Source organism: Alosa sapidissima, chromosome 23 (assembly GCF_018492685.1).
Source record: "Alosa sapidissima isolate fAloSap1 chromosome 23, fAloSap1.pri, whole genome shotgun sequence".
Taxonomy (NCBI): domain Eukaryota; kingdom Metazoa; phylum Chordata; class Actinopteri; order Clupeiformes; family Clupeidae; genus Alosa; species Alosa sapidissima.
The window spans coordinates 7,318,538-7,343,820 of NC_055979.1; the positions used below are offsets into that span (position 1 = coordinate 7,318,538).

At 42.1% G+C, this 25,283-nt stretch overlaps 2 protein-coding genes across 13 annotated transcripts in view; both read right to left on the bottom strand.

The window, feature by feature from the left end:
- Positions 1 to 6,469: 6,469 nt before the first annotated feature.
- Positions 6,470 to 16,283, bottom strand: rap2ab (RAP2A, member of RAS oncogene family b). The gene is made up of 2 exons (XM_042081385.1): positions 15,404 to 16,283; positions 6,470 to 8,125 (listed from the first exon to the last, which is right to left on the bottom strand). The coding sequence occupies exons 1-2, from the start codon at positions 15,715 to 15,717 to the stop codon at positions 7,888 to 7,890; spliced, it is 552 nt and encodes a 183-aa protein (XP_041937319.1). The 5' UTR covers positions 15,718 to 16,283; the 3' UTR covers positions 6,470 to 7,887.
- Positions 16,284 to 18,423: 2,140 nt separating this feature from the next.
- mbnl2 (muscleblind-like splicing regulator 2) overlaps positions 18,424 to 25,283 on the bottom strand; it is a 57,825-nt gene continuing 50,965 nt past the window's right edge. For all 12 annotated transcript variants that reach the window (XM_042081445.1, XM_042081447.1, XM_042081448.1 and 9 more), the window contains one exon: positions 18,424 to 22,883. In XM_042081445.1, the coding sequence (XP_041937379.1) occupies positions 22,762 to 22,883 (122 nt within the window). In that variant the 3' untranslated portion in view covers positions 18,424 to 22,761. The remainder of the gene's footprint in view (positions 22,884 to 25,283) is intronic.

Below are 25,283 nucleotides of genomic sequence, written 5' to 3' on the forward strand. Positions count from 1 at the left end.
GTATCCGCAGGCCTACTGATGAGAACTCACTTCCACTCTCCCTTGAAATCTGATATGATATCTTATCTCTTCTTATTTTGAAGTGTTAGATTAGTCTTGAATGGTCCTAAAATCGTGTAGGCTACCAAAATAAGTCTGGCCTATATAACCAAAGTATTCTCTCGAGGCTCACAAAGTTTAATCAAAGATAAATGTTAGCCCATTTTCATATCTTTAGGCGGTCTTCCCCATCCAATAATATCCCACAAAATCGATCGGGTTGTGACCTATGTGGCAACGGCTTGCATATGTGGCAACGGCTTGCATATTTGACACCAATCATTCTGTAGTCTCAACTGTTTACATTATTTGCCACTAGATGGCAGTGTCGTCGAGGAGTGCACATTGAATTAGGTGTGCCATTGTTTGAGTAACCTACATTTGAGGCCTGAACCGTCCATGGCCTCATGAGACACTGCTAGCTATTTTAGATTATTTTGATTTGCAAAATAATGGAAAATGAACTATCATGGCTCATTACAGCACACAATGAATGGGTTTAACAACAAATGAATTCAACTCAACATATGATGAAGGGGTCGAGGACCATTTGCATCCACACATGGTTTGCCAACACATTTTCTTGTGAGTTTGTGGAGTGCTGGTCTGCTCTTGTGGTACAACCATAGTGTGACAGTATAGCTTGTTGAAACTCTGCAGGTCTGCTCTTGTGGTACAGCCTACTAAGAGAGTATAGCCTGTTGAAACTCTGCAATGCTTGCACAACAGAACTGTTCAGTTCATCAAGCTCCACCTCCATCACATCATTTCAAGTGAACATTTATGCTGTGTGTGAAATGTGTATAAGTGAATTATTTGTAGAATCATGGAGACGAGAGAAGTGCAGTTTAGGAGATCTCTGTGTACACTGTGATTCCGTTTACAGTACCTGCTAACATTTTACAGTGTTGGAAAGCACTGCAGTGCTCACACAGTCTGTTTGGAACAAACACAGCAACCATCTGCATCAGATTTACCAATTGTGTCTATTGTTCCAAAGAATTTGGCAGCTCAACTGGCCAATATATAACTACCAATTAATCTGAAATTGTTACCAAATGTGCAGGCAATTGTGGCAAGTAATGGTCTAAATTTTAAATGTACTCTTGATAACTTTTGCAGACATTATTTTGGAACTGTTGTTGTTGTTGACTGATTATTACAAGAATCTTGACTGGTCATTAGCAGCAGTAAAATGCAAATACTTTTTTATTTACTATCCCTGCGGATGTAACCGCCTACGCTTGTTTCTGTCAGGGTCATCAAATCTGTTTGAGCATCTGCTCAACCTCAGCAGCTGCTTCTCTCATCTGGGAGAATGTCCCGGGTCACCCAGGTCATCTGTGGAGAATCTAGCCAGTTTCATCAGATACTGTATATTTGGACTTTCTGAAGGGAAGTAGCAAATTGTGAAATGATGATCTGATCAGCATGGAGCACATCAGCTGAGGCGCACAGCCAGACAGATGCTGACTCAATATGCAAAATATCCAGACTGGATCTCACAACAACTGGCCTACATCGACTTTACCAGAGCCACATCAGTTTTCACCAGAACTGGCCAGGGTCTGTTGCAAGGTGCTGCTGTTGTTTAGGTAAATATATAAACCGTCTGTGGCTGGCTTGCCTCACTCCCATCTGCGATACACGCCATTACGTTTGTATGTCCAACAACATCTGGCGAGCGTCTGAGAAGACAAAGAGAAAAGAGAAATGGGGAAAAAAAGTTGGCGAGAACAATGAGTCAGCCCTTTTTAAGGGCTTCGCTGGGTGCCTTGCTGCGCTCAATAAAGAGCACTTCTGATTGATCTGACTCAGCAGGTCTGTTTCACACTTGCAGTCAAGCACAACACTGTGAGACACATACGAGGGGCAGCCCCGCAGTCTGCTTTTATTTATGCCATCATATAATGGGGTTGAGCTACTCTGTCTTAATGGGATAGGACCTCTCAAAGTCACTTCAGTCAGGCCACAGCAACTCCTGGAGAGAAGGAACTGTGTGTGTGTGCGTGTGTGTGTGTGTGTGTGTGTGTGTGTGTGTGTGTGAGAGAGAGAGAGAGAGAGAGAAAGGGGGGGTGGGGGGTTGTGGTGTGGGACAGTGATGTGGAAATAGCACTCCACGTCTTGACAAGAAGAAGATAGTCTCTGTGGGGTGCTTTGGACACAAACCAAGGCTAAGTGGAACACTCGGAACCAGAGAGAGAGTAGGGGGAGGAAGGGCTGGAAAGGCCTAGAGAGAGAAATTACAGAATGGAATTCTAGGTCATCGATCATGCGGGGGAGAAGATTTGTGTGTCAAGTCTGTCGAGTCATTTCCTGCATGGGACTTCCTCTTTCAGTCCAGTAATACCACTGCCTGGGTCACCCCTGGAAACTGAACTGTGAGTACCATCATGATGCCATCCCATGCACAGTGTATGTGTATGGAAGGTACTGAGGACAAAAGATATAATATCCTCAGATATGAAGTGAAAAGCATTTGATGCTGCTTTAATGAAGTTTCTGGCTATATTGTAGAGTTTCTTAGAAAGGTCAAATGTGTCATCTGAGTGTTCCCAAGCCAGTAAAGCTCTGACCCAGAGGATGGTTTCAGCTTGTTTGTTGATGGCAGACTTACCTACACCTAGGGTGCAATGCTCTCAACTGGGCACATAAACAAGATGGATTCAAAAACTAACAGGGATGGTTTACAATTAATGTTACACAGTACACAGTTTTTAATCATCTAAGGATTTTGCTCGAGCCTGGACATCATCAATGTCACTTTTGTTGTGTACAGAGTTTCTTGGCTGTATGGACGTTGTTTGTGTTTCCTTAATGAGGGAGTTGTTTTAACTTTAGCCTAATGCTGCCTCTGCAAAGTAAAAGAAAAGTTCTGCTTTCTCTCAAGCATAACATACAGACATCATTAGCAGGTTCAATCAAATTACCTAAACAATACCCATCAAGATAGAATTCAATATTGTGTACTGTAACAGTTTTGCACCAGTATCAGCCTAATTTGGTTACACACAAGAATTGTCATTCTACTCTGCTACCAAAACGTGTACTTAATATTCTTGTATAGTGTATGTTTTATTGTTTACTGCCCAAATCAAATCACTTATATATGCAGTATATTTGTATTTAATAAAATATTGGGAAAAAATATTTTCCAAAAGAGTTTAGACTGTGCCAGAATATAGCTTTTAATCAAAATAATGCATAAATGTTGGTTGACTTGAGACAAACAAGAAAACAAAACAAAAAACATAAAACAGGCTGGTGGTGGGTATTTTTCAGCTGTCACCAAGAGTATAATTAAATTTTCATCATCCTCACACAATGTTCTATAAAACAAAGCATAGTAAACCTTCCATGAACTCACTGACTCTGGGTGCACAGAGATTTGTATACTGCACAGTGCACAGCTTCGAAATATCAAGGTCTGTATCTGCATCTGTTTTATGCATGTTCCGGTAGACAAACACGTATAAGGAAACAGATTCCTTTTATTGCAGCATTGGGTCCCGGTCAGGTTTGATGTGCCAGGGAGCTCCCATATAAACTCCTGTGTCAGACTTTTCAAGTTGTTTTTCTCCTCTGTGATCTTTTTCCTTAATTTTTTTCTGATCACACTCTCAGTTGTTTCAGAGACGGTGCCTGCTGTACTCAAACAGCACTAAAACTGTTGGTTCACTCTTTCATAGCCTGTATTTTATGTTTTAGAATTGCACATTGCAAAGCTTTGTGCACATTGCAAAGATTTGTCTACCTGTGTCAGCAAGTGTTTCACAGTAACCGCAACAGAGTTGATGAATCCAGCCGAACTAATGAGAGATTTGACTTGGCATTATGCGCCATCTGATGGAGAAAAGTAATGGTGCTAATTAGCTTGACAGCAACCCGATTTTTTACGGCACTAATGAAACATTAGAAAGTGATGAATGCAGCGTGTCTGCTCTTTCGCATACTCATGGTGGAATCAGCGGGTTGGGGAGGCCATGCGTATGTGTGTGTGTGAGAGAGAGAGAGAGGGAGAGAGAGAGAGAGAAAAAAAGAAAAAGAGAGCTGGATGCCATTAGCACAAATTATGCCTTAGACAGAGCCTCCCAGAAACAAGGGGAGTAAATGTAGTGCTGGTTAACAGCCATAAATCACACAGTGTCCGGTTGTTTTCTGGGCGCCCAGAGACCTTTGTACCATTTCTCAACACTACTTTAATATCATTATTTGATATCCAGTCAACCCTATGTGACCTGCCAAAGTTTCATCTTCAGGACAGCCTTTAAGGAGAAAAACATCTCACTGATGACTATTCCAAAGGCCACTTTCATAGTCATGAAAACTCTTTGCTGCTAGGGGAGATCACTGATGCTTGCAATCAACTCTCAACTGGATTATGCTGAGGAAATGAGAAAACAGTATGGAGGGCTAAGGATAGAAGGAGGATTTGGGATTTGGGTTGTGGCAGGGAGTGCTCTAGTAATTTTGGTAAGAACACCTGGAACATCTGTATTAGGCCTACATGCCAAATGCGGTTGCTAGGATCCACAGTGCAATGTTAAAGTTGCTATCTATTTTCACACAGAGTAACAGCTTAACAAATAAACTGCTGATTGCAGGATACCTCTATATTCAGCTCCACATTGAACTGTAGATGTTATCTGTAATCAACCCTAAGTTCAGCCCCAATTCTAATCAGCACCTTTCTCTAAGACCCAACATACACACATACACACACACGCACACACACACACACACACAAATATAAATAATAATTAAAAAAAAAAAAAAAAATGCACATACCGAAATGTGTCCTAAAATGTATCAGATATAGGCATTTTTGTGGACATATTCTGAGAATATGATTATATATGAACCATTTTATATTGCCTCCTATTGGCAGTAAATCATATTTTGGATGTTATTATCATCTGAGGGTGTCGGCCAAAGATTTAGGAGCGTTCTACTGAAACCTTTCTGTTTTTGTGACATTGTTCATTATGTTACATTACCCTGTTTTGATGCAATATAGTGTCTGACAAGCATGTATACACCTATAATAGACCAGGTGAAACTATGCATGAGGGGAAAAAGCAAATAAAACAAAACAGGAACAGGGAAATGGGGAAATAATTCAGGTGAAGGTAACTGTCAAAATGTCACAACAATTCCATGCGGTTTGATGCTGATGTAGTGGCCTTGCACCCAGAACAAAACAAAAAAAATGTCAAAATAGTCTCAAATCTAGCTTATCCTGCAGCAATCTGCGAGCTCACCACCCTCGACTGATTTCCCATGAGCCCCAAGCCTGCAAGCGAGAGAGCTGCAGATAGCCTACACCAGTGACACAACTTTTGCTTCTGTGTTGTTGCTGTTTCTGTGGCTGCGGTCTGTTCGTAGGCAATGAGATTCTTTGCATGAGTTTCTTGTCAACACTCATTTACTTGTTGGTGCACCTTACATACTGAGTAAAGGATTTCGGATGGCACATGGTGGTACATGGTACCTTGTTTAAATAAAAACAGTAACTTACAGGACTGGCTCAGTCCTGTATACTCATACAGGACTGAGCCAAATGCAAATGTTTTTGTTACAGCTGTAATATGCACTTTGACTTCAGTGTATATAAGATATTATCTAATGTTAGTCTAACGTGAGTTCCGGTAACCAGATTGTATTATCTACATCAGTCCATCTCTAACCGTTCCAGCATGGCCACCCGCTCCATTTATGAATGTGGCCACCACATCACAGGGACTAAACTGTTTGTTTGCTGGACCCCAGCTTGAGTCCTCCCAGAAAGAGGCCATTACTGTAAGGCAACACCCTGATCTGCAGGGCAACATAAATAACACGCCCAGATAAGATCAAAGGCACTTTTCCTCGTGTAATTGCCCTGCACTACTTACCAGGTAGTGCTTCACTTGCAGTTTGTGAGATACAGCTTCGTGGGGAGCACAAGTAACAGTCCTGGCCTGGGTTTTGTGTACAGCAGCTTTGTATCTAAATAACACGCTGGTCATAAAAACGGCAACCAGCAGCCAGTGAAAACCACAACCTCATTACGTGTAGCGTTCTAGTCGTTCCATATTGTTTTACTGAAGGAAACCTTAAGCAGCCCCATACAATAAAAGTTTCAAGCCAATCCGGACCTCAACAGAGAGAGGGAAAAAAGATTAGCAAGTGCCAGGTATGATGACGCCAGGGTTCTGTTCAAATGTCAACCCAAAGAGCACTTTTGGCTCCCAGTGGCCAACATTTAGGGGAACTTTATGTGGACTGGAAGAGAATTCTGTAGAATAAGGCAAAGCATCGAAGTTGGCTCAGGATTACGGTGGCCCTGTTCTGGATGGTGATGCTTCACTAGATGATCCTTGAACATACTGTGAGGTCCGTTACCTGAGCCACATAGAAAGACTGATGTCTAGAGTGGAATTGAGGATGTTTTTATTGTGTTGTTAAAACAAATATTTTTTTCTAAGTGATGATCTTTGCATAAAAATACAAAATAAACAAAATGATAACAATGGCGTGGGTTAAAAGGCAACCATATATCCACATGGTAATGTAGACGCAGGCCTCAACAGGAGTCAAAAGTGTAGATTTGTTGGAATAATCCACATTATGTAATCCCTATGGACACCTACGATATAAAACAAAACAAACCTGAACAGAAAACAATGTGATTTCCACATTAGCCATGCACATTATTTGATAAATCCTCTTACATTTAACATTTTCCATAAAAAATATACACAACTGTGTTCTATTTAATCAATACAATTCATCTTGCATTATTCTGATTTGTCATGGTAAAACCAGGATAAACACACACAGGTGGAGTGTTCTTGAGAGTTGCCATTTGAATGTAACTATTTTTGAAACATGTCTTACACTATTGATATCAAATAGCAAAACAGTGATCAAAACGAAACATTCACCTTGAAAACAAATTGGATTCAACTTCCACCGACACTCTTTAGAAAATGTAAAGAGGGCATGTCTTTCGTTTTCATTATTCACTTATTCCGGTTCAACACAAGTGAGGAAAGAAAAATATACGTTTCACATTCTCAACATTTGGATAGAACAATGGCTCTACTCGGGATTGCAACCACCCCAATACCTCCACAGGTTTAGATCTCAAAGTCCATTTTGACTTTTTTTGATTGTATCTAATCAAGCTCATTCCAGCATTCAGCTTGATTCCCTGATGAGTTTTAGTAAATGCCCCTGAGCACTTTATTGGGCCTTGAATGGTCCTCCTCGGTGACACCCAGCACTCAAAACCACTCAAAGTCACTCACCAACCTTTTGGATAAGACTGGACTTCACAATCCCTAAGATGTCACTGGGGTGACGGAACTGGACGTCAACCTCACAGGGCTCGAATGGCACAAGACAGAGTTTCTGTAATTAACACTGGATGATACTAACCAATTTATAGGTCAAGTGGCAAAACCAACAGGGGCAGGAGAAACAATGGTCTCATGATCGGGCATATTATTGACCCAATTCATGTGAGTTATTTGCTTTGACCACTTGGCTTCATTTCAAACATCAAAATGAAAGGGTGAGAAATCAGACGGAACATTGCTGTGGCTGACGTGCATCTATGGAGTAAACTTGGCAAGTGACAACCAACAGCAATTATTGCACTCTCTCTCTCTCTTTCTCTCTTTCTCTCTCTCTCTCTCTCTCTCTCCATCTCTGTTGAGATCGCAAGGCAATTGCAACACTCTTGTCTGGTCTTGTGTCATTTGATGGAATGTGATTTCTTTAATGGTGATTAAAAAAAAAAGGTCACCCTCTCCTCCACGCTTATCAGCATAACCCTAGACCCTGCAGATGAGGGGAGGAGAGCTATTGTATATTGCAGGAAGAACAGCACGGGTCCTCCTTGTCCGGCAGAGAGGCGTAGTCCATCTGCCTGACAATCTCGGCAAACAGTTCGTCCACCATGGTCTTGCTTTTGGCCGAGGTCTCCATGAAGGGGCAGCCCCACTCCTCGGCCAGTGCCTGGCCCTCGCTTGACGACACCTCCCGCTCGTTGTCCAGGTCCACCTTGTTCCCCACCAGGATCACCGGCACTCTCTCATACCTGACCCAAACACAGATGAAAAAAGCAGGTCAAGGAAAACTGGAGGTTAATGACACAAACATGGTTGCTTCTTTCTTACAGGAACATATATGAGAGTAGTGTCCTGCATGACAACTGTGGTAATAACTCCCATAACTCTGGGACATTTCCAAGAACCAAAAACCACAGGCTATCATGACTATATATCTGATACATTTGTTTTTATAAGCAGAACACATTGGACAGTGGTTTTAATAAGATCTATTTGAACTATTTATCTATTCCTCTGTTCCCCACATCAATATTGCTATATAAATAGCATTTTTTGTATTGCATGCACAATCAATTAGGTTGCAATGTGTATGATATGTGAATAAATTTCATTAGACAAATCCATTTGTCATCTCTAATATGATTGGGGACAAGGCCGCTCCTGTGCATAGTTATGAACCTGCACTTGGTCAACTGATTTTACAGACATGGTGTAGTAAATGTAATATACCAACCACTCTGGTTTTTGTCAGGGCAGTAAAATACTTCTATGGCTAGCTCATAAAGACTGAGGTGGCCTTGATAGCTCAAGCTGCATTTGATTTTTCATCCACACCTTTTCTGACAAGGACACACTTAACCTTTAAGCAAGTGCCATCATGCAAAACAAATATCCTGAAAGCCCCTGACACGTTTGCTAGCGCCTCTTTGACTTGTGGCTGACAAACTTTATCAGATGTATACAGGATGCTCTCTCAAGCATTCTGGGCACACACACAGAGTCATGCAATGAATGCATGCATAATTTAATGCCAAGTGCCTTCCTTGTTCATCCTGCTGTGCAATGGGCTGCATTGTGAAAGACAAGACAGCCTATATTCTCTTTGTGCATTAATTTACCAGCCGCTGCTCAGGAACGTCATGCTTCCTGGTCAAGAGGCTTCGGTGCAGAGGTGGGCCAACTCTGGGCCATTAGCCAGCTAGCCATTATGGATTCAGCTAGCGCCAGGGTTTTTTCCTTCTGTCGACATACATTTACTGACACTGTGGTTTCATCACCCTACTTTTGGCTTCCACCCCTCTCCTGCCAAGGGGAATAAAACTAAGGGTTTGTCAGTGAGGGCTGTAATAGGCTGAAATGGCCCTGCTTTGCGTCCCGTCTCGAGCTCGTCTGCACATCTGCTACTGGGATTGTGCCTTACTGGCACGGGCTGCTGTATAAACAATCAACCATGGAGACTATTCTCAGGGCCGGCCCCTGCTATATAGCCCAGCACATGATGCCGTACCCACAGAGAGTTGAGCCATGTCTGAGTGTCCCTGAGAATCTGTCGCAAGAGCCTTAAAATTGAAAAGAGAGAGAGAGAGAGAGAGAAAAAAAACTGGCACAGGAATTTATTCTCCAATTCCGCACGTCTGAGGTCCAGGGTCTAATCAGTGGTTTCTAGGGGCCGTAAAGGTCCTGGACATCCCATAATAGGCAACCTCGCCTCTCAATAGCCATTAATCACGGCCCAACCTACTCCAAATCACAGATATTGATCTGTCAGGAGGGGGTGGGGTGGGGGGGTCTGTTTGTGGCGGAGAGGGCCAGAGGTGCAGGGGAGTGTGTGTGTGTGTGTGTGTGTGTGTATGTGTGTATGTGTGTATGTGTGTGTGTGTGTGTGAGAGAGAGGGAGAGAGAGAGTGTGTAGAGGGGTTAGATCTGTTGGAGCGTGGTCCCGGGAACACAGACGAGCTGAGTCATCATCACTGGAGTGTGTGTGTGTGTGTGTGTGTGTGTGTGTGTGTGTGTGTGTGTGTGTGTGTAGGGGGGGGGGGGGGTGATACAAAAGAGAAAAGAAAAGGGGCAGAATTATGGCCGTCACGCCTGCAAAAACTAGATGAATGGACTGAGGAGAACGAAGGAGAAACTATCACTGGGCGATTAGTCTCATTAAGGACAGCTGGATCATCCCCGGCAGCGGCACGGCCACTGCCTCCCATGAGTGATGATCTGGCCGTGACACCCCATTGTGTGGGAGACTGGTGGAGGAAGAGGGCTGTTCAGGGAGAGTTAGCTGTAGTACAGTGCCATAAGATTGATGTATTTCAACTCACTGGCTAAGTTCAATTAAGACCCATGTGGTGGAGCTTTCCTCTTTACACATGCAGTGTAAAAACAGCTTGTGTTAGACTGAGCATCAGGCACCATTATCCTTCCCTACATTACCCATTCTTTAACGTTACATTAACATTCCACATTATTATACACATATACCTTGAATCAGCAATGTTGAATGCAGAATGGGACTCTTGCTCTTGACTTTTAAATAAAAGAAATTGCTAGCTGCAAATCTCCGTAAGAGGATAAATTCCTTTGTCACAACCAAACATCCTTGTAGCAAGACTGCATACTGGAGCCAACCAGAACCCTAACCCCCTAACCCCCCCCCCCCCCCCCCCATTGCCCCAACCCCAACCCCCTCGGACAGACCGCGGAGCCGGCCTTTACACGCACGGAATGAAGCGCGGGCGCTCTGGAAGTCTCCTGCCGGCGAGGTGTGAAGTGTGTGGGAGAGAAGTGCTACACAGACGAAATGTCACCTGGAGACAGAGACAGGAGATCAGTGGCAGGCAGGGGGGAGCACAGCTCCACAAATAGGCACATGGGGGAGAATGACTAATCCCAACATGGTTGCTCTTTTGGATGCAGGAGTGCACTGTCCAGGACAGGAGTGGAATCAGGGATTGCCGATAGAGGGACATCACCAATACCACGATGTAGAGCCTTGCAGAGCAAGCAGCTAGATGGCCAATTCAGGAGTAATATTTGATGGCAAATCAAAGCAGGAGTGTTGAAAAGGGAAGTGTTTAAATCAACTGAATATGTCATCGACAAATGACTAACAGATCATAAACAACTCTGTTTTGTAAATACGTTCTTGTAAATATATCTTTTTATATTTGTTGGACATTTCTGATGTATATTGTATTTGCTGCCAAGTCATGCTGCTGCCTGGTTGTAAATGCATTAGACTGTTTTTTCAGCTGTTAGCGTTGCAAACACTTGGTTCTTATACAAGAGTCTAATCTAATAGTCACTCTGCTACTGGCCCTGATATAGTGTAAAGTGCAGTTTAAAAATGCAGAATAGTTTCTAGTTATAGAGAAGCATGGATGCTCCTTGCTTAATGAAAACTCTTAGATTTCACAAACACGCCTAACACACTAGGCTTCCCACTCACTGTTTTCTCTTCACTATTTAGTCACACTTACTCTGAAACACATACGTGAGTTGTCTGATACCTATTAAGTTCCCACAAGTTTGAGGCATACAGATTCATGGATGAATTAAAATTTTAATTTCTTATGCCTGTCCAGATATCCAGCACTGTGTGCACACAGAGGCCAGTATATACATGTGTATGCGTCGCGTCTTTACTCTGCTGCCATAAGCCACAAACAGCGTGAAGCTGCTCCAACCACCTCCAAGCCCCATTGTACAGTGCGCTGCAATTACACTAATTAAGCCTTGACATGCACTCTCCACAACACAATAACCCCCCAGCCTCCCCCCCCCCCCCCCCCCACACATCCTCTCCTCTCCTCTGCCCCCTCCCATAGTGCTGTGCTGCTCTTTCGCCAGTGCTCAGCTCGGCCGACCGTCCTCTCCTCTCCTCCACGCAGCAGCAGTGAGCGCGCGGACATGGATGCTCGTTAGCATCCCACCAACCCCCCCTCCAACTCAGAAGCATCAAAACCAGATGTGGTGTCCCCAAGGACGTTGCGAGAATCAAAAAGCATGCTGGGATTGGTGTTTCGGGTGGTAAATGTTGGCAGGGGGTAACTCCCACTGTGAGGGAGTGGCATTGGGGGAGTTTAGGCACAAAATGTTTGTATTAAAAAGGAACAAAGAGAAATCTGAACAAATCAGCTGTAAAAAGGCAAAACAGCAGAAGAGCTCCACAAAGTTTCTTTCTGGAACCAAGAGAGACAAAAAAAAATCTAATAATACAAACCTATTATTACTGCACAGTAAATAACTCAATTAAAAATTCCAATTTGCTATGAGCTTGTGGAGACTACTGATCGTATAGCATCTTGGGGGACAGTTTGCATACAGCTCTCCCCAGTATCTTAACTGAAATATAATCACTCGCAACAGCAACCAATACCCTTCCTGCTTGCCTCCTTTCCACTCATTTCACAGGACTGCTGCTACAGTTCCTCTACACCATGTGTGCAGTGTCCTCCTCTATTCCATTCAATATGTAATGTCATCTTCTCCAGCACCATCTGGTTTAATTCCCACAAACAGACCAAAATCACAACAGACATCCTAGAGAATATGATCTCTTCACACAGCACACGTGGAGCACAGCGTCGGCCCGTTTTGCGTTGATTTGGGGGAGAGGGAGAGATGCCCACAACACCACTGAGGGGTTGGTTGAGTATGGGCTCTGTATCAGTCCCACCGCATATGAAGTCAGGCTGCAGTTCACACCGCCCACCAGTCCACCACAGAAAAAACAATGCCACGTAAATGCCAAGATCTCCGGGCGTGTGGGGGGAAAATGGCACAAAAAAGGAGTTTGTTGATAGACTCCTCAACAACAACAACAACAACAACAACAACAACAACGCTTTACAGGGAAATAAAACAGATGGAGGAAGGAGTGAGCTTGAGAAAAAATTGGGAATTAACGGCAGTGCAGCTGTATGCATCTACACCCTCTACAGAGGAACTAAACGCATTTGGAATAATTAGCTTTGGTGCATCTGACTGTGTTTTTCCCCACACTCATAAATCAGTGAATGTGTGTACACTTTTCTTCTGCGATTCAATTCATTTCCTCTGTTTGCACAGCAAGACAATCCAAGTATTCCCATCCCAGCTCCATGGCCTGGAGGCTAAGTCTCCCATGACACATTTCAGCTTGTCATCCTGAGCTGAGCCCTGCAACCAGAATGGTCTCAGTCATCAACTCTATTTTTAACTTCTCTGATATTAACTTTGTTTAGGTACTTGTTTTTGCTGCCTTATCGTGCATCTATAGGTCAAAAGTGGCACTTAATCATCTCTTAAAGGTCACTGGAGTGGCATATTGGCATTGTACACAAGTGTCTTACATAATGAGGACAGCTGCCGGTTAATATTTAAGAGCCCTCTTGAGTTAAAGAAAAGAAAATGCATGCAATCTACAAATAAAGAATAGTCAGCTACATAGCTACATTACTGCAAGTCTTTTAAAAGATATATGACTAAAAGTATAAGTATAAACCTTTAGCAATTTACATTAACCTTAACCTGTTCCATTAGTAGCTTTAGAAAAACACTGAGTAATGCAAGCCAATCCAGGAGAGTACAAGCCCATCTCCTTCCTCTACTCTACAAGGGGATGGTGGTGGTGGAGGAAGGTGGGTGGGGGTGGGGGGGTTACCGACGAACTGGGATCGAGCGCAGATGACCTCACACTTGGATCCCCCCTCCGTTTCCCATTCCCATGACTTCCCTGCCAAGAGTGGTCCGTGGCTTTAGGTTATAGCGGGCTAATGCAGCCCTGATGTTTCTCTGGCTCGCGACTAAACGAAATCCCATTACATTTTGGTGAGTGGGCAAAACTCAATGTGGCGCATTACTGCTCGCTGCATCAGCAGTAAATTCAGGCTATTTGTTCTATACGTGAAAAAACACACCTAGACATCACCTACATCTGCCAGGGGACTATAAGTTCTGGCACGCAACATGCTAAATGAATATACTACATACTGTTTATCTATAGCTGAGGATCTCTTTTTAACCCCTCAGCATTAAGTCCTACAAAGTAGAAAGAAGAGCTCATGAGAACATAAAGACATCAGGTAACAGGTCAGGAAACTCCTTTGCCTTTTAAACAAGTGCCATGTGTTTAGAGTGCACACTCAGTTTTGCACAAGCTGCACATAACTGCACATTCAGTGCATATTTGCCACAGCAAGCTAAAGGTGACACAGACTATAGTAATGCTGTAGGTTATAGTGTTGATGGTTGTTATCTGTAAAATTCAGATGTGAAGAGGTAAAAGTTATCAAAACACTTTAAGTCACAGGTTTTTTATTTCAGAACATCTTATTGGGGGATATTAGTCAATGTAGGCTATAGGCTATACTTTATGCTTCGGAATCAATGTAAAAAATGTTGCACCTTGCTCACTGAACACTGTGATCAACCTGAATTAGGACTGTTTTATCCTAAAACACACATACACACACACACACACACACACACACACTGTGTTGGCCTCTACTGGGCTGAGATGTAAAATTCAATACAGTACTACCACGTCAAGCTCTATGTCTATCTATAGATGTACAGTTCACACCGCCTACAACTCCATCACAGAGACAGACAGAGAGGGCGAGGGAGGAGGTAGTAAGTTAGAATTAGCCATTTCAGGCATTACCCTGAAAGGAATGAGGACACCACGCAATAGTGACGTGATCCTCTCTTGTTGGGCATTCCAAACTCCAGATGCCGGACCCAGGGAATGCTTTATTTCAGGCCTCACAGAAAACTCAAAGCACGGGAAAGCCATCAGGCACGTGGTGCTGCTGGTAAATGTCTACCAGGAGAGGAATGTGGATCTGACAGCGCTCTTCCAGACGTTCCGATTCTTCATCTGGACTCAAAACAGGCAGCGGTGGAAAAAAAAAAACAGAATGCTGAACAGATTCAGGTGACTACAGCGCACATCTGGATCTACATGTGCTCCATATGACTTGCACTCTTGGAGCTCCCAAAATGGCATGAGTGGAAAGTGGTTATAATTATGAGCTTAAAGGTCTCAGAAAGTTCAACGATGATAGGCATCTCCATCACCGTAATGATGAATGGTACTCGGACCTAATAGGCCTATACACCTGCCACCTAGCTCATCTATGCACAATTGCGCCTTTCCCCCATACCTTTCCAGTGAATAAACACAGTCCCCCCCCCCCCCTCTCTCTCTCTCACACACACACACACACACACACACAATGTTAGGTCTGCAGACATAATCTGATGAGGGCTAGCAAATGAACGCACTGACTTAAAAAAATGTCTGAGGGGTCTGCATGAAGGGTCATGCTTTCCATTATTTTTTTGGCTGGGATACAGACACACCAGTCACCTGAAGCATATAGGCTAGTGCGTTGGACGATGCAGTAATTATTGCAAAACACCTTCTTTGGTACCTTACAGGCTCATAGTATATCACGAATACAGTAGAGTGTCGTGATACACCTTGGTGTTTGCCCACTTGTGTCGTGATACACCTTGGCGTTTGCCCACTTCAGTTAACTCACCTTTTCACTCTGATTATTTGATCTCTCATTGGCTTGATGTCTTGGAAGCTCTGCTGGTTGACAAGGCTGTATACTAGTATGAAGCCCTGGCCGTTTTTGATGTAGAGGTCCCGCATAGAGGCAAACTGCTCCGTTCCAGCTGTGTCAAGGATCTCCAGCACAGAGGGGGAGGAATCCACCTCTATCTCCTTGCGGTAAAAATCCTCGATTGTCGGGTCGTACTTCTCGATGAATGTTCCGGTGACAAACTGTACCGTCAGAGCGGACTTCCCGACTCCACCGCTCCCGAGGACCACTACTTTATACTCACGCATTGCTCTCTTGGTGCGTTTAATGTCAAATTAAAAAGAGCAAACGCTAACAGCCAACGAGCAACGCCGGGCATGTATAAAACCGAATAGTGTGGCGCAGTGCAACGCAAAACTTGCATTCCATCCTGTAATGAGACAATAGAGGCTCGGGCATGGCTGGTTATAGCTTAGCAATTATTCAGCTGCAGAAAATAAATAAGCAGAACACAAAGATCCGTCGGCAACGGCTGGACTTCATTGCAGAAATTGGCTAGCAGAACTGATCCGGAGAGAAATCTGTCAGATGCTTAAGTAGGCTACGGCGCACGGTCATGGACAATAAAATGTACAAAAGCGTGACACACTGACAAACTACATTTAATTGACAATGCCAGATCACCACATTACGATGAAATAAAAACATAAACTTGCTGCCGCTAGATGAGCTGCGCTCCTCTGAAATTCAGCGGACTCTCCAACGTTCTCCAAAAAACCTTAAGCTGGTTCAATTCAGCAGTTTCTCCCCTAAAGTCGAAAAAATAAACACTTCCTCTACGACAAAGTCTCCAGTCGGCTTCCGTACCAGTGAGTTGGATAGGCCTGGGTATATTCCCACATAATAGATGTATATAAACTCCAATAGGCTCGAGTATTTGCTGTAAGCCTCGCCCACAGCTCTGGTGTGCTCTTAAGGCCAGCGTGATTCCAGTGGGTTGGATTTCCGCTTTAAAAGTCTCTTGCCTCTGTGGACGAGCTGCTGACATCCTCTGAACTGTAACCAATGCAAGCTGTCGCTCAGGAATGTGGCCAAGGAGGAGGGAAGTATCATCCCGGATGCTGTTCCCATGGTAACATGGTACCGCCACCTGAAATAGATCACGCCAGGGCTGGGTTCATCCGAGTGACGACATAATTCATTGCTGGTTGTGTAAATTAACCAAGACTCAGTTTGTATGTGTCAAGTTGCTGCGTCTATCTGCCACATGATGTCGTCAAGAGTGATGGCATGTATGAAATGAAATAAATATAATTATAAAAGTGATGGTTGCAAAAAAGGTGTCTCCAACTTTCCCCAAGCCATATCAAAATAGAGCAAACAACAGTAGGATATTTCTTCACATTCCAACTAAAAATAGGCAAATTTGATTAAAGTAGAATTATTATTTAATCTATCTGTACTTTTATTTATTTAAACCATAGGTTCTCAAAGTGCGGCCCGGGGGCCAATGGAGGCCCGCGGAAACATTTTTGGCGACCCGCTATAACATCTGTAAAACTGTTAAAACTGTACAACTGTACTGTGTGCTTTGAAAAGAATGAATCTCCATTTAGTGGTGTTTAGTGGCCGTCAGGTTTTCCTGTGGTGCTTTGGTAGCTGGAATTGGCCCTGAATAAGGCCTATGCTGATAAGAAGCAAGGCACACTGTTCTAAATAAGTTTGTACTTGAAATGGACTGCAACCAGAACAGTTATATCCCAAATTTGTCTGTTGAGGGTAGAGAACCCCAGGGATTGTGTGTGCATTGCAATTTTTCTTAAGATTTTCACAAGTTTTGCCAGGTTTAGCCTCAGTTATGAACTAAAATTTGTTTAATGCAATAAACATAAACTGCTGAGATGCAACCTGGTCATTAAAATTATTACAAATGGGATTTTTTTCCAGGTTTTTTTTTTTCTTTTTCTCCCCCCGCCCCTTTGGCGGCCCTCAGTTAATGTTGGGTTCCTGAATTGGCCCTCACCAATCAAAACTTTGAGAAACCCTGCCTTAGTCTATAACAATGCATATTTTCAAAATACTGCTTACAGACAAAAAGCAAAACATACCCAGATAACAAGAGGCTGGCGGACCGCTGTCGCGCATTGGGGGCATAGCTGGCGGTCCGCTGGCATTTTGCTCATCTGTTCTCTGGCGGGTTGCAGACAAATTGGCCAATATTTTGACATATTGGTCTAAAATCTTTTTCATTTGTTTAGTTATACTCCACGTATAATTTTATTAACTTTTCTTAATATTCATGACATGTTAAATTTAAAGAGATGGTGGTACAACGGCATACCACCAGCGGTCCCCTATCTGCCAATCTGATTTTGCTATCTGGGTAGTTAAATGTATATATTTTTGCAACTGTCCTTGTTCAGTGTTGCAACTCTCCCCAGGGTTGGGGTCTCCAGATAAATTACACACACAACATCAACAACCCTTTTCTTTGAAACCAAATGGTTGGTATAATGTAATGGTAGCAGTGCAAGCTTTAGAGTGTGGCCAATGTGTGCATTTTGTCAGAGACAGCAGTTTTTACTAATGTCCAGCACTGTACATTTGACATTGTGACCCTGTTGTGGTGTGTATGGGCTATATTTAAATACTAACTATGCAAATAATGTGCAATCTAAGTCCGAAAGGCTGTTCCACTTATCAAGTGTTCACAGAATGTAGACATTTGTATCATGTTCTGTTTTAATATTAGTGTCGTGAAGCCTTGCGCATGCGCATTTCTGCCGAAATAGATGCCCGATAAGTGCCTAAAAAGCGTTGCAATATGGCCGCCTAGTGGAAGGACTTGCCTTAAAGGACTTTGCTACAACTCAGCACATACATTTATACATACACACACCACTAGAGGTCAGCCCAGTGATACAAAGCTGATAATGATCCGTCACTAATTTAAATCCTTGGTAATATGCATTTAATCCTCAGTTCTCTTATAAAAAAAAGACTCAGGAGACAAATGAAATCCTTATATTTTTATTTCTTTCAATAAATTTTACACTATTTAACTTGAACCAAAAACATTTGACTATAGAACATAAAATAGCACATAATATATATATATATATATATATATATATATATATATATATATATATATATATATATATATATATATATATATGCACAAATAATGGTTTTGAAATGATTACACAAAAAGTATTGTTATCCAAGGAGTTGGTTTTGTTATCATTTTGTCTTTCTTGTCTTTGTTTGGTGATTCAGATGGGCAACTGCATTTATGATTAAAATTGAGTAACATAAACACCCCTCAGGTAAAAACCAATTATGGCACAGGATGGCCACCAAATTCTCAATGACAATTTTAACAACAAATGAAAAGGAGACTCAACCACATGAGTCTCGGAAATCAGTTAATCCTTTTGGCCTCACAACAGAAAAACATGGTTTCATTTTTTGGCCTTCTCCCCAACCCTCCCCTCCCTCCAAAAATAACAACAAAAAAAGACTGGTTCAGTTCAACCTTTTACATTTAAGAGCTGTTAAATATAAAATCTTAAGAACAGTGGACTTAAGGTAAGGCAAGGTGTTTGGATAAGCTGTGTCTGCTCAGTCAATCAAACTGGTCAGAAAGTGCTTCTTTTAAACTTACACCATCAGTCTGTCTTAATAACTAAAGTAGGACTTGTCATAACATTTCTATTTGATTTGGGTGCAGCACATCCAAACCTGGGGTTTACAGAATTGTGTATGATGAGCATATTCTTTGTAAAATAATATATCTCTATATATTTTAGTACAACACACATTCAATATATCATTATATTTTCTAATGTTACTGTCTTTTTAAGTAAATTAACCTCTAATTTGAAGTGATGATGTCATGCAAGATGCTTGTTGAATATTATATTCTATATTGTCATGAGCAATGAATAACCTGCATGATATTGTAACGTTGCCATACCATACCCAATGAGCATCAATTTGTTTGTTTTTTTAACATGGGAACAAAGTGCAATATTTGTTTCACTCTATATATTATCACTGACATTTCATAACGCCAGGAGTTCCTTTAGTCAATCATGTAAAATGGGGAACAGCTGAATAGATTATGGCTCAACTATATTGTTGGTGGACTAATTTCTTAAGTTATTTCACACTACATACAATTGGCAAGTACTTCCTATCATATCTTAAAACTTACACTGACAAAGTCTGATAAATCCTACTGAAAAGAAGGGTATACAATCTCAACATAACAGGAAATGATCCCATATCTGCATCACAATCTAATGTACTGTGTTCTAAAAAAATGAACTGAACAAACATTTACAAAAATACCGAAATTTAGTCATTGCAACTTTAGGTTGCCACAGCAACAACTTAATATTGTTATGAAATAACTATTATACTACAGTGTAAAGTATTTTTTTTCTATATTTTTTTGGTAAATTGTTACCTATACAATAAACATTTTTTTTGTTTTCTTTTTTTTTGTTGTTGTAGTTTTACATAATACAAGCAATTCCAAAGCCTTGCCTTCACTGCAATGCATTGTCCACTGTTGCTGAAAAGGAGAGAAGCAGGCAGAGAGAGTCAAGACTTCACCCTCTTTCTCTGCTTCTCTCTGACAAAACTGACCCTCCACGAAGAGCCAGTTGAGGGACCAACCATGCAGAGGTAAGCACAGCTTAATAAATTACATTCATTTTAAAATATAGGTTACAACATTGTTCTAGAACTATTATTTAACAAAACAAACAAAATAAATGAAATTAAAATGTACTTAAATGACTTTCCACATCAAAAATTACATTAAAACTGTAACTTTTGTGAAGAAAACTAAATGAGAGAAAAAAGAAAAACAACAACAAAAAAATAAACTAAGACCAGTGCCTTAATTTTATGGAACCAAAGAAGTCTGTGGATTGTCTGTGTTCATCAAAGCACCATGAAAATACATCATGATTCCGATTTGATTTTTTTGTCTTTAATCACACCAACATGTGCCCAGGCATGTGCACATATATACACATGCATGCATGCATGCAAGACACCCTCACATACTCTTTACCCAAACAAACACACACACACTTTTCCGTACACACCCACATACATAGCCACACATGAGAGAAAGGGAAATAGAAGGCTGTGTGTACTTCCTCCTCCATTCTACTGCTGTACAGTAAAATACAGTCTGTAGTAGAGAAATAGTAAAATATACCAGATAATAAAATGGACACTAATTTGACAAGAGTAGGACTTTACCCTGGCTTAAACACAGACACGCCGAGCCCGGTGATAGTCCTGACTTAAATGAGCTTTGTGGTTGTCATTTGCGTGACACTTAACGTGTTCATCGCGAGTATATTGAAATGACAATGAATACACACAGATATACATATTACAGACAGTGAATTACATCACAATATATTTCTTGTGTTTCCCACTCAATTACTTTTTTCCAGTATGGACTACAAAAATAATCAATACTACAAAACAAAGAGTACATTATCAATCATTACTAAACATTCTGCCCCAACTGTCAAGTTATTTTCTGGTGAAAAGTACACATGGTGTTAACTGATGCATCATAACATGGTGAAACAGACTTAAACACTGTTGTTTGTGCATGAAATGTGTTTAACCATTAGATTTTTCTCTCAATTTGTTTTTAAAAATGTTCTTATTTGTCAAACTATTAGGGGGACTCACAACTCCAAAGTGTGTGTGTGTGTGTGTGTGTGTGTGTGTGTGTGTGTGTGTGTGTGTGTATGTGTGTGTGTGTGTGTGTGTGCGTATTTGTGGAGGAGTTCTCTCTCTCCTTCCTTCCCAGACACCAGCATCTTCTCAAGATGTCTGCTGTGTGAAAGATTATTTGTTTAGGCACTTTTCTACTGTTTGTCAAATAAAACAGGATTCCAGGTGAGAGCACACTGGCAGTAGTCAGTCACAGATAGCCCTCCGTACAGATAGTCCTTGATAAAGCTGGACAAAACAAAAACAAAAAACAAAACAGACTGCTGCCCCATTGGGAGCCTAAGCACTTGTATCTGGTGCCCCCTTCCATCTCCTCTGGTTTCTCATCCAACTTCTCTGATTGGTATAAGTGCTCCTTTAGACTGGACTTAATGGACAAAAATGTGCCTATAGGATACACAAGGCTTACACTGTGTGTGTGTGCACGTGTGTATGTGTGTCTCCTCAGCAGTTTTACAGCTTGGTATAAGCCCTTGGCACAGAATAGAAGCCACAGGTAAGTACCCGATGGCTGCTGTTTTTTTTATCCTCACTTTCACCCTTGATGCACAAAGACACACACACACACACACACACACACGCACACACGCACACGCACACACACAGTCTCTCCCTCACACACAAACGTACACATATATATGCACACACATACAAGTAATCATCTTGCCTCCAAATGGCCAAAACAATTCAAGCAAACAAACAATCAAAAAATGCTGGAACAGAAAAAACAGTCCTTTTCGGAGTCACAGACAGAATCCAGATTATGGCACATCGGTAGCCAGTGTGCATGTTTCTTTCCAGAATAAATCTCTCAATATTATCTTTTTTTTTTGTTCATATTGACTAGAATGTCTGCATGGAAAAATGAATGTTAATTTTCCCACTGTTGAGGTTTGTCAAGCAGGTCCAGAGACACAATGAGAGAAAGATGTTGTCATCCAGGAGGTTTGGCAAGGGGAACACATTCTCAGAGGACAGAAAAAACTACAGCTGGTCACCAAAATAAAAAAAAATAAAAAAATAACAAAAACAGTACAGCTGGTTGACATTCATGTTTCTGTTTGTCAAATGAGTAAAATGGGTAAGAGGGAGGGAAAAGATAAATGAAGCAATCCCTCATGCCGGGAAAACAAACAATAGGCAAGCCCGATCGGCGAGTTTCTAAGACATGCTTTAGAGGGACTTTTCTGTGACTATTCCCACTCAAAACAATTAAACACTTAATATTAAGCACTATTATCTTTTAGAACAGTGCAAATAAGACATTTTTAAAATCTTTCCCCTAGGATGAACATTGTGCAGAGTTTGATTTTCAGATCTAAACAAATATGAAAAGGTTTCACGTAATCTGACGAAGGAACAACCATTTAAATAAAATTGTTGCTTCCGCCTTGAAAACACATGTGCTATACATATTTGTTTTCTTCAACTCTTCTTTGTCAAAGTCAAATGGCATCATTTCAATGTCTGTATGTAGATTTTTTTTTCCTAGCAGAAGATTTACACTGTATATATTACATCAGCACTTCACATGGTATAAGTATCAGATTTGATTGGTAGTGTAGTTTTTTATAGTTTTAACATGCAGGTTGCTGTAGCTCTACTGGTGTGGGGTAGTAGTATTTACAGATGGACTGTTTTGGGCTTCGTAGTGCAGCTTCTTGACACACAGTTCCCCTGTGGCCTATTTCAGGATGATCTGTTTGAGGGATGAGAGAAGACAGAACAAGAGAGAGTGGGTGGATCAGTCTACACCTTATATTCATAGACATCTCTTACATGTCCCTCACACCCACCTGATGTGACACACACACACACACGCACACACACACACACACACACACACACACACACACACACACACATAATTTATTTCTGTCCTTAGCGTTGTATACAAAGTCACAAGAGAGCAGGCACAAACATGGGTTGGTGAAACTTGAGGTACATAGAGTAGTGTTTAAATGTATGGGATGCAAACTGCATTTCTGTGTAGAGTACCCTGGGATGATAAGTGCATGATGAGGTTATGGAGAATGGGATGATCACATGGATCCATAGAGAAGTCTTAGTCAAAATGCAAAATTTAGTGCAAGGAACACCTCATGGCAGCACTGAGGCATCCTTGTTAGTAGGGGAGAAGTTGGGGGCATTTGACCATGGGTGGAGAGAACAGAGCAAATCTTCAGCTAGTAACTTGAAACATTCCATGGTCATACTCCAATGTATGCTAAAAAGGTCAAAACTGAGACAAATTAGTTGCTACACTGAGCTAAATGACATGCAGGGCACACAAGATGGATATAAACCAAGTGAGAGCGAAGCTAGGCCAGCAAAGCGAAGCCAATGAGGCAGGCGATGAGTGAGTGGTGATGTAGTGAAGGCCAGTGACCACAAGGGGGCAACAGAGCTACAGGACAGTTAGGCTGCACCCTCTGAAGTCAGAACGAAGGAAGCAAAGAGAAGTAGGCATGCAGGGGCCTGAGAACAATAACATAAAGGGGAAAAAGATGGAGTTGCTGCTTTAAACACTAGGTGTAATCTGACATCAAACTGACTCATTGTCTGCTCTGAGTAAAATGGTGATTATGGATGTTTAACCTCATAACCTCATAGGTTAAGAATTATTGGACAAAACGGAAATGCACCTAATAGAGTGGCAAGTTGTTTCAGGGTACTTCGAAAGCTGGGAGAAGTAACTGTTTAGCTTCTGGAAACGAATACCTCCAGGGCACACTATGTTGTCAATACGAAAATCTTTAAATTATTCTAACTTCATCCAGTGTGAAGCATGTAGTAATCTCTTACAGCCAGTTGGCGGAGCTATTACAACACAAGAGACAGGGCAGGAGTCCATCCTTTCTAAAGAATCTGTCTTTACACTTTGAATGATGGGGAATGTGCGGCATTGTACCTCTATCATGGCCGAGCGTGGCCTTGAATAAAATAAGCAGGGTGAAAGAACAACGTCTGGGCCTTCTTCTTTTGATATTTCACTTTTCAAAACCACCTCTGAAAAAAACGGCGTGATCTATAGCTTAGCATGGCATCAGTACACTGACAGACGGCCTGTCTTACAGCTCAAAAACCTCCACCGGCTCATCTCAGAGAGGCAAACAAACATTGTTGAGGCTCTCAAGAATGATCGCTATAAGGTAGGTGGTGCCCATGTAGTCCAGGTTGCAAATAAATACAGTAATCTGTGTATGCTGTGCGGGGGGGAGAGGAGCGGCCATGGAGGATGAGATGGTAGACGGGTAGGCCGGGGTTTGTTTGTGCCTCCTGCATGTCAAATTCAACCAGTGCCCCTCAGCACCACCGTCTCCCTCTCTCTGCATAATTAAACCCGTGCGCTAAATTATTCGCAGGAGCAGTGACTCAGCTGCCAGCGGGGGCAGTGGTGGTGGCAGTGATGGCATCAGCCGCCTGCCCGTCTGGGATTGGCCGTCTAGACGCCGCGAGGGGAGGAGGGGAGGGGAGGGGACGAGGCCAGGGTGAGGGAAGGGACTAAGCTCAGCACGACCTTGTTACAAAATCTGCCCAGAGCCCTCCAGGGATGCCAAACAAGCGCCATGCCACCCGCACTATGACAGAGCAGGGTCTCAGACCTGACGTTCGATTCAGAATGACTCGACACAACCACAGGATGACGGGGATGCAGCCACAGGCTTATTGTTTTTGCTGTATGATGGTTATAGCAGTAGAAATTATACCATCATCATGTCAGGGGTTCTATTTGTATTTATTTAAAATCACACTGGAACAGAGGGGTTGTTGTAAAAGACATTAAAGTGGGAAAAGGGCCCACTTAGTATCAAGTAGGGCAGCAGTTGCACGACCTCAGTTCAATATCATGATATTTTTAGATGTTTACTTTGGATATGAAAAATTGTCCAAAAAGCTCGCTCCAACTAAGAGTAGGGGTTAAAGATCAAGTTTCCATTTGTGAAACATACGAATCTATTACAGCTGGTTTTCCTCCCAACAATACTGTGCAGGCATCTGTTATCGGTGGGTGAGTTCAGTTGGAATTAAACCCACGGCTTTGGTTTTGTTAGCACTCTCTGTGTGTGTATGACTACATAGTGAGGATGTATAATGT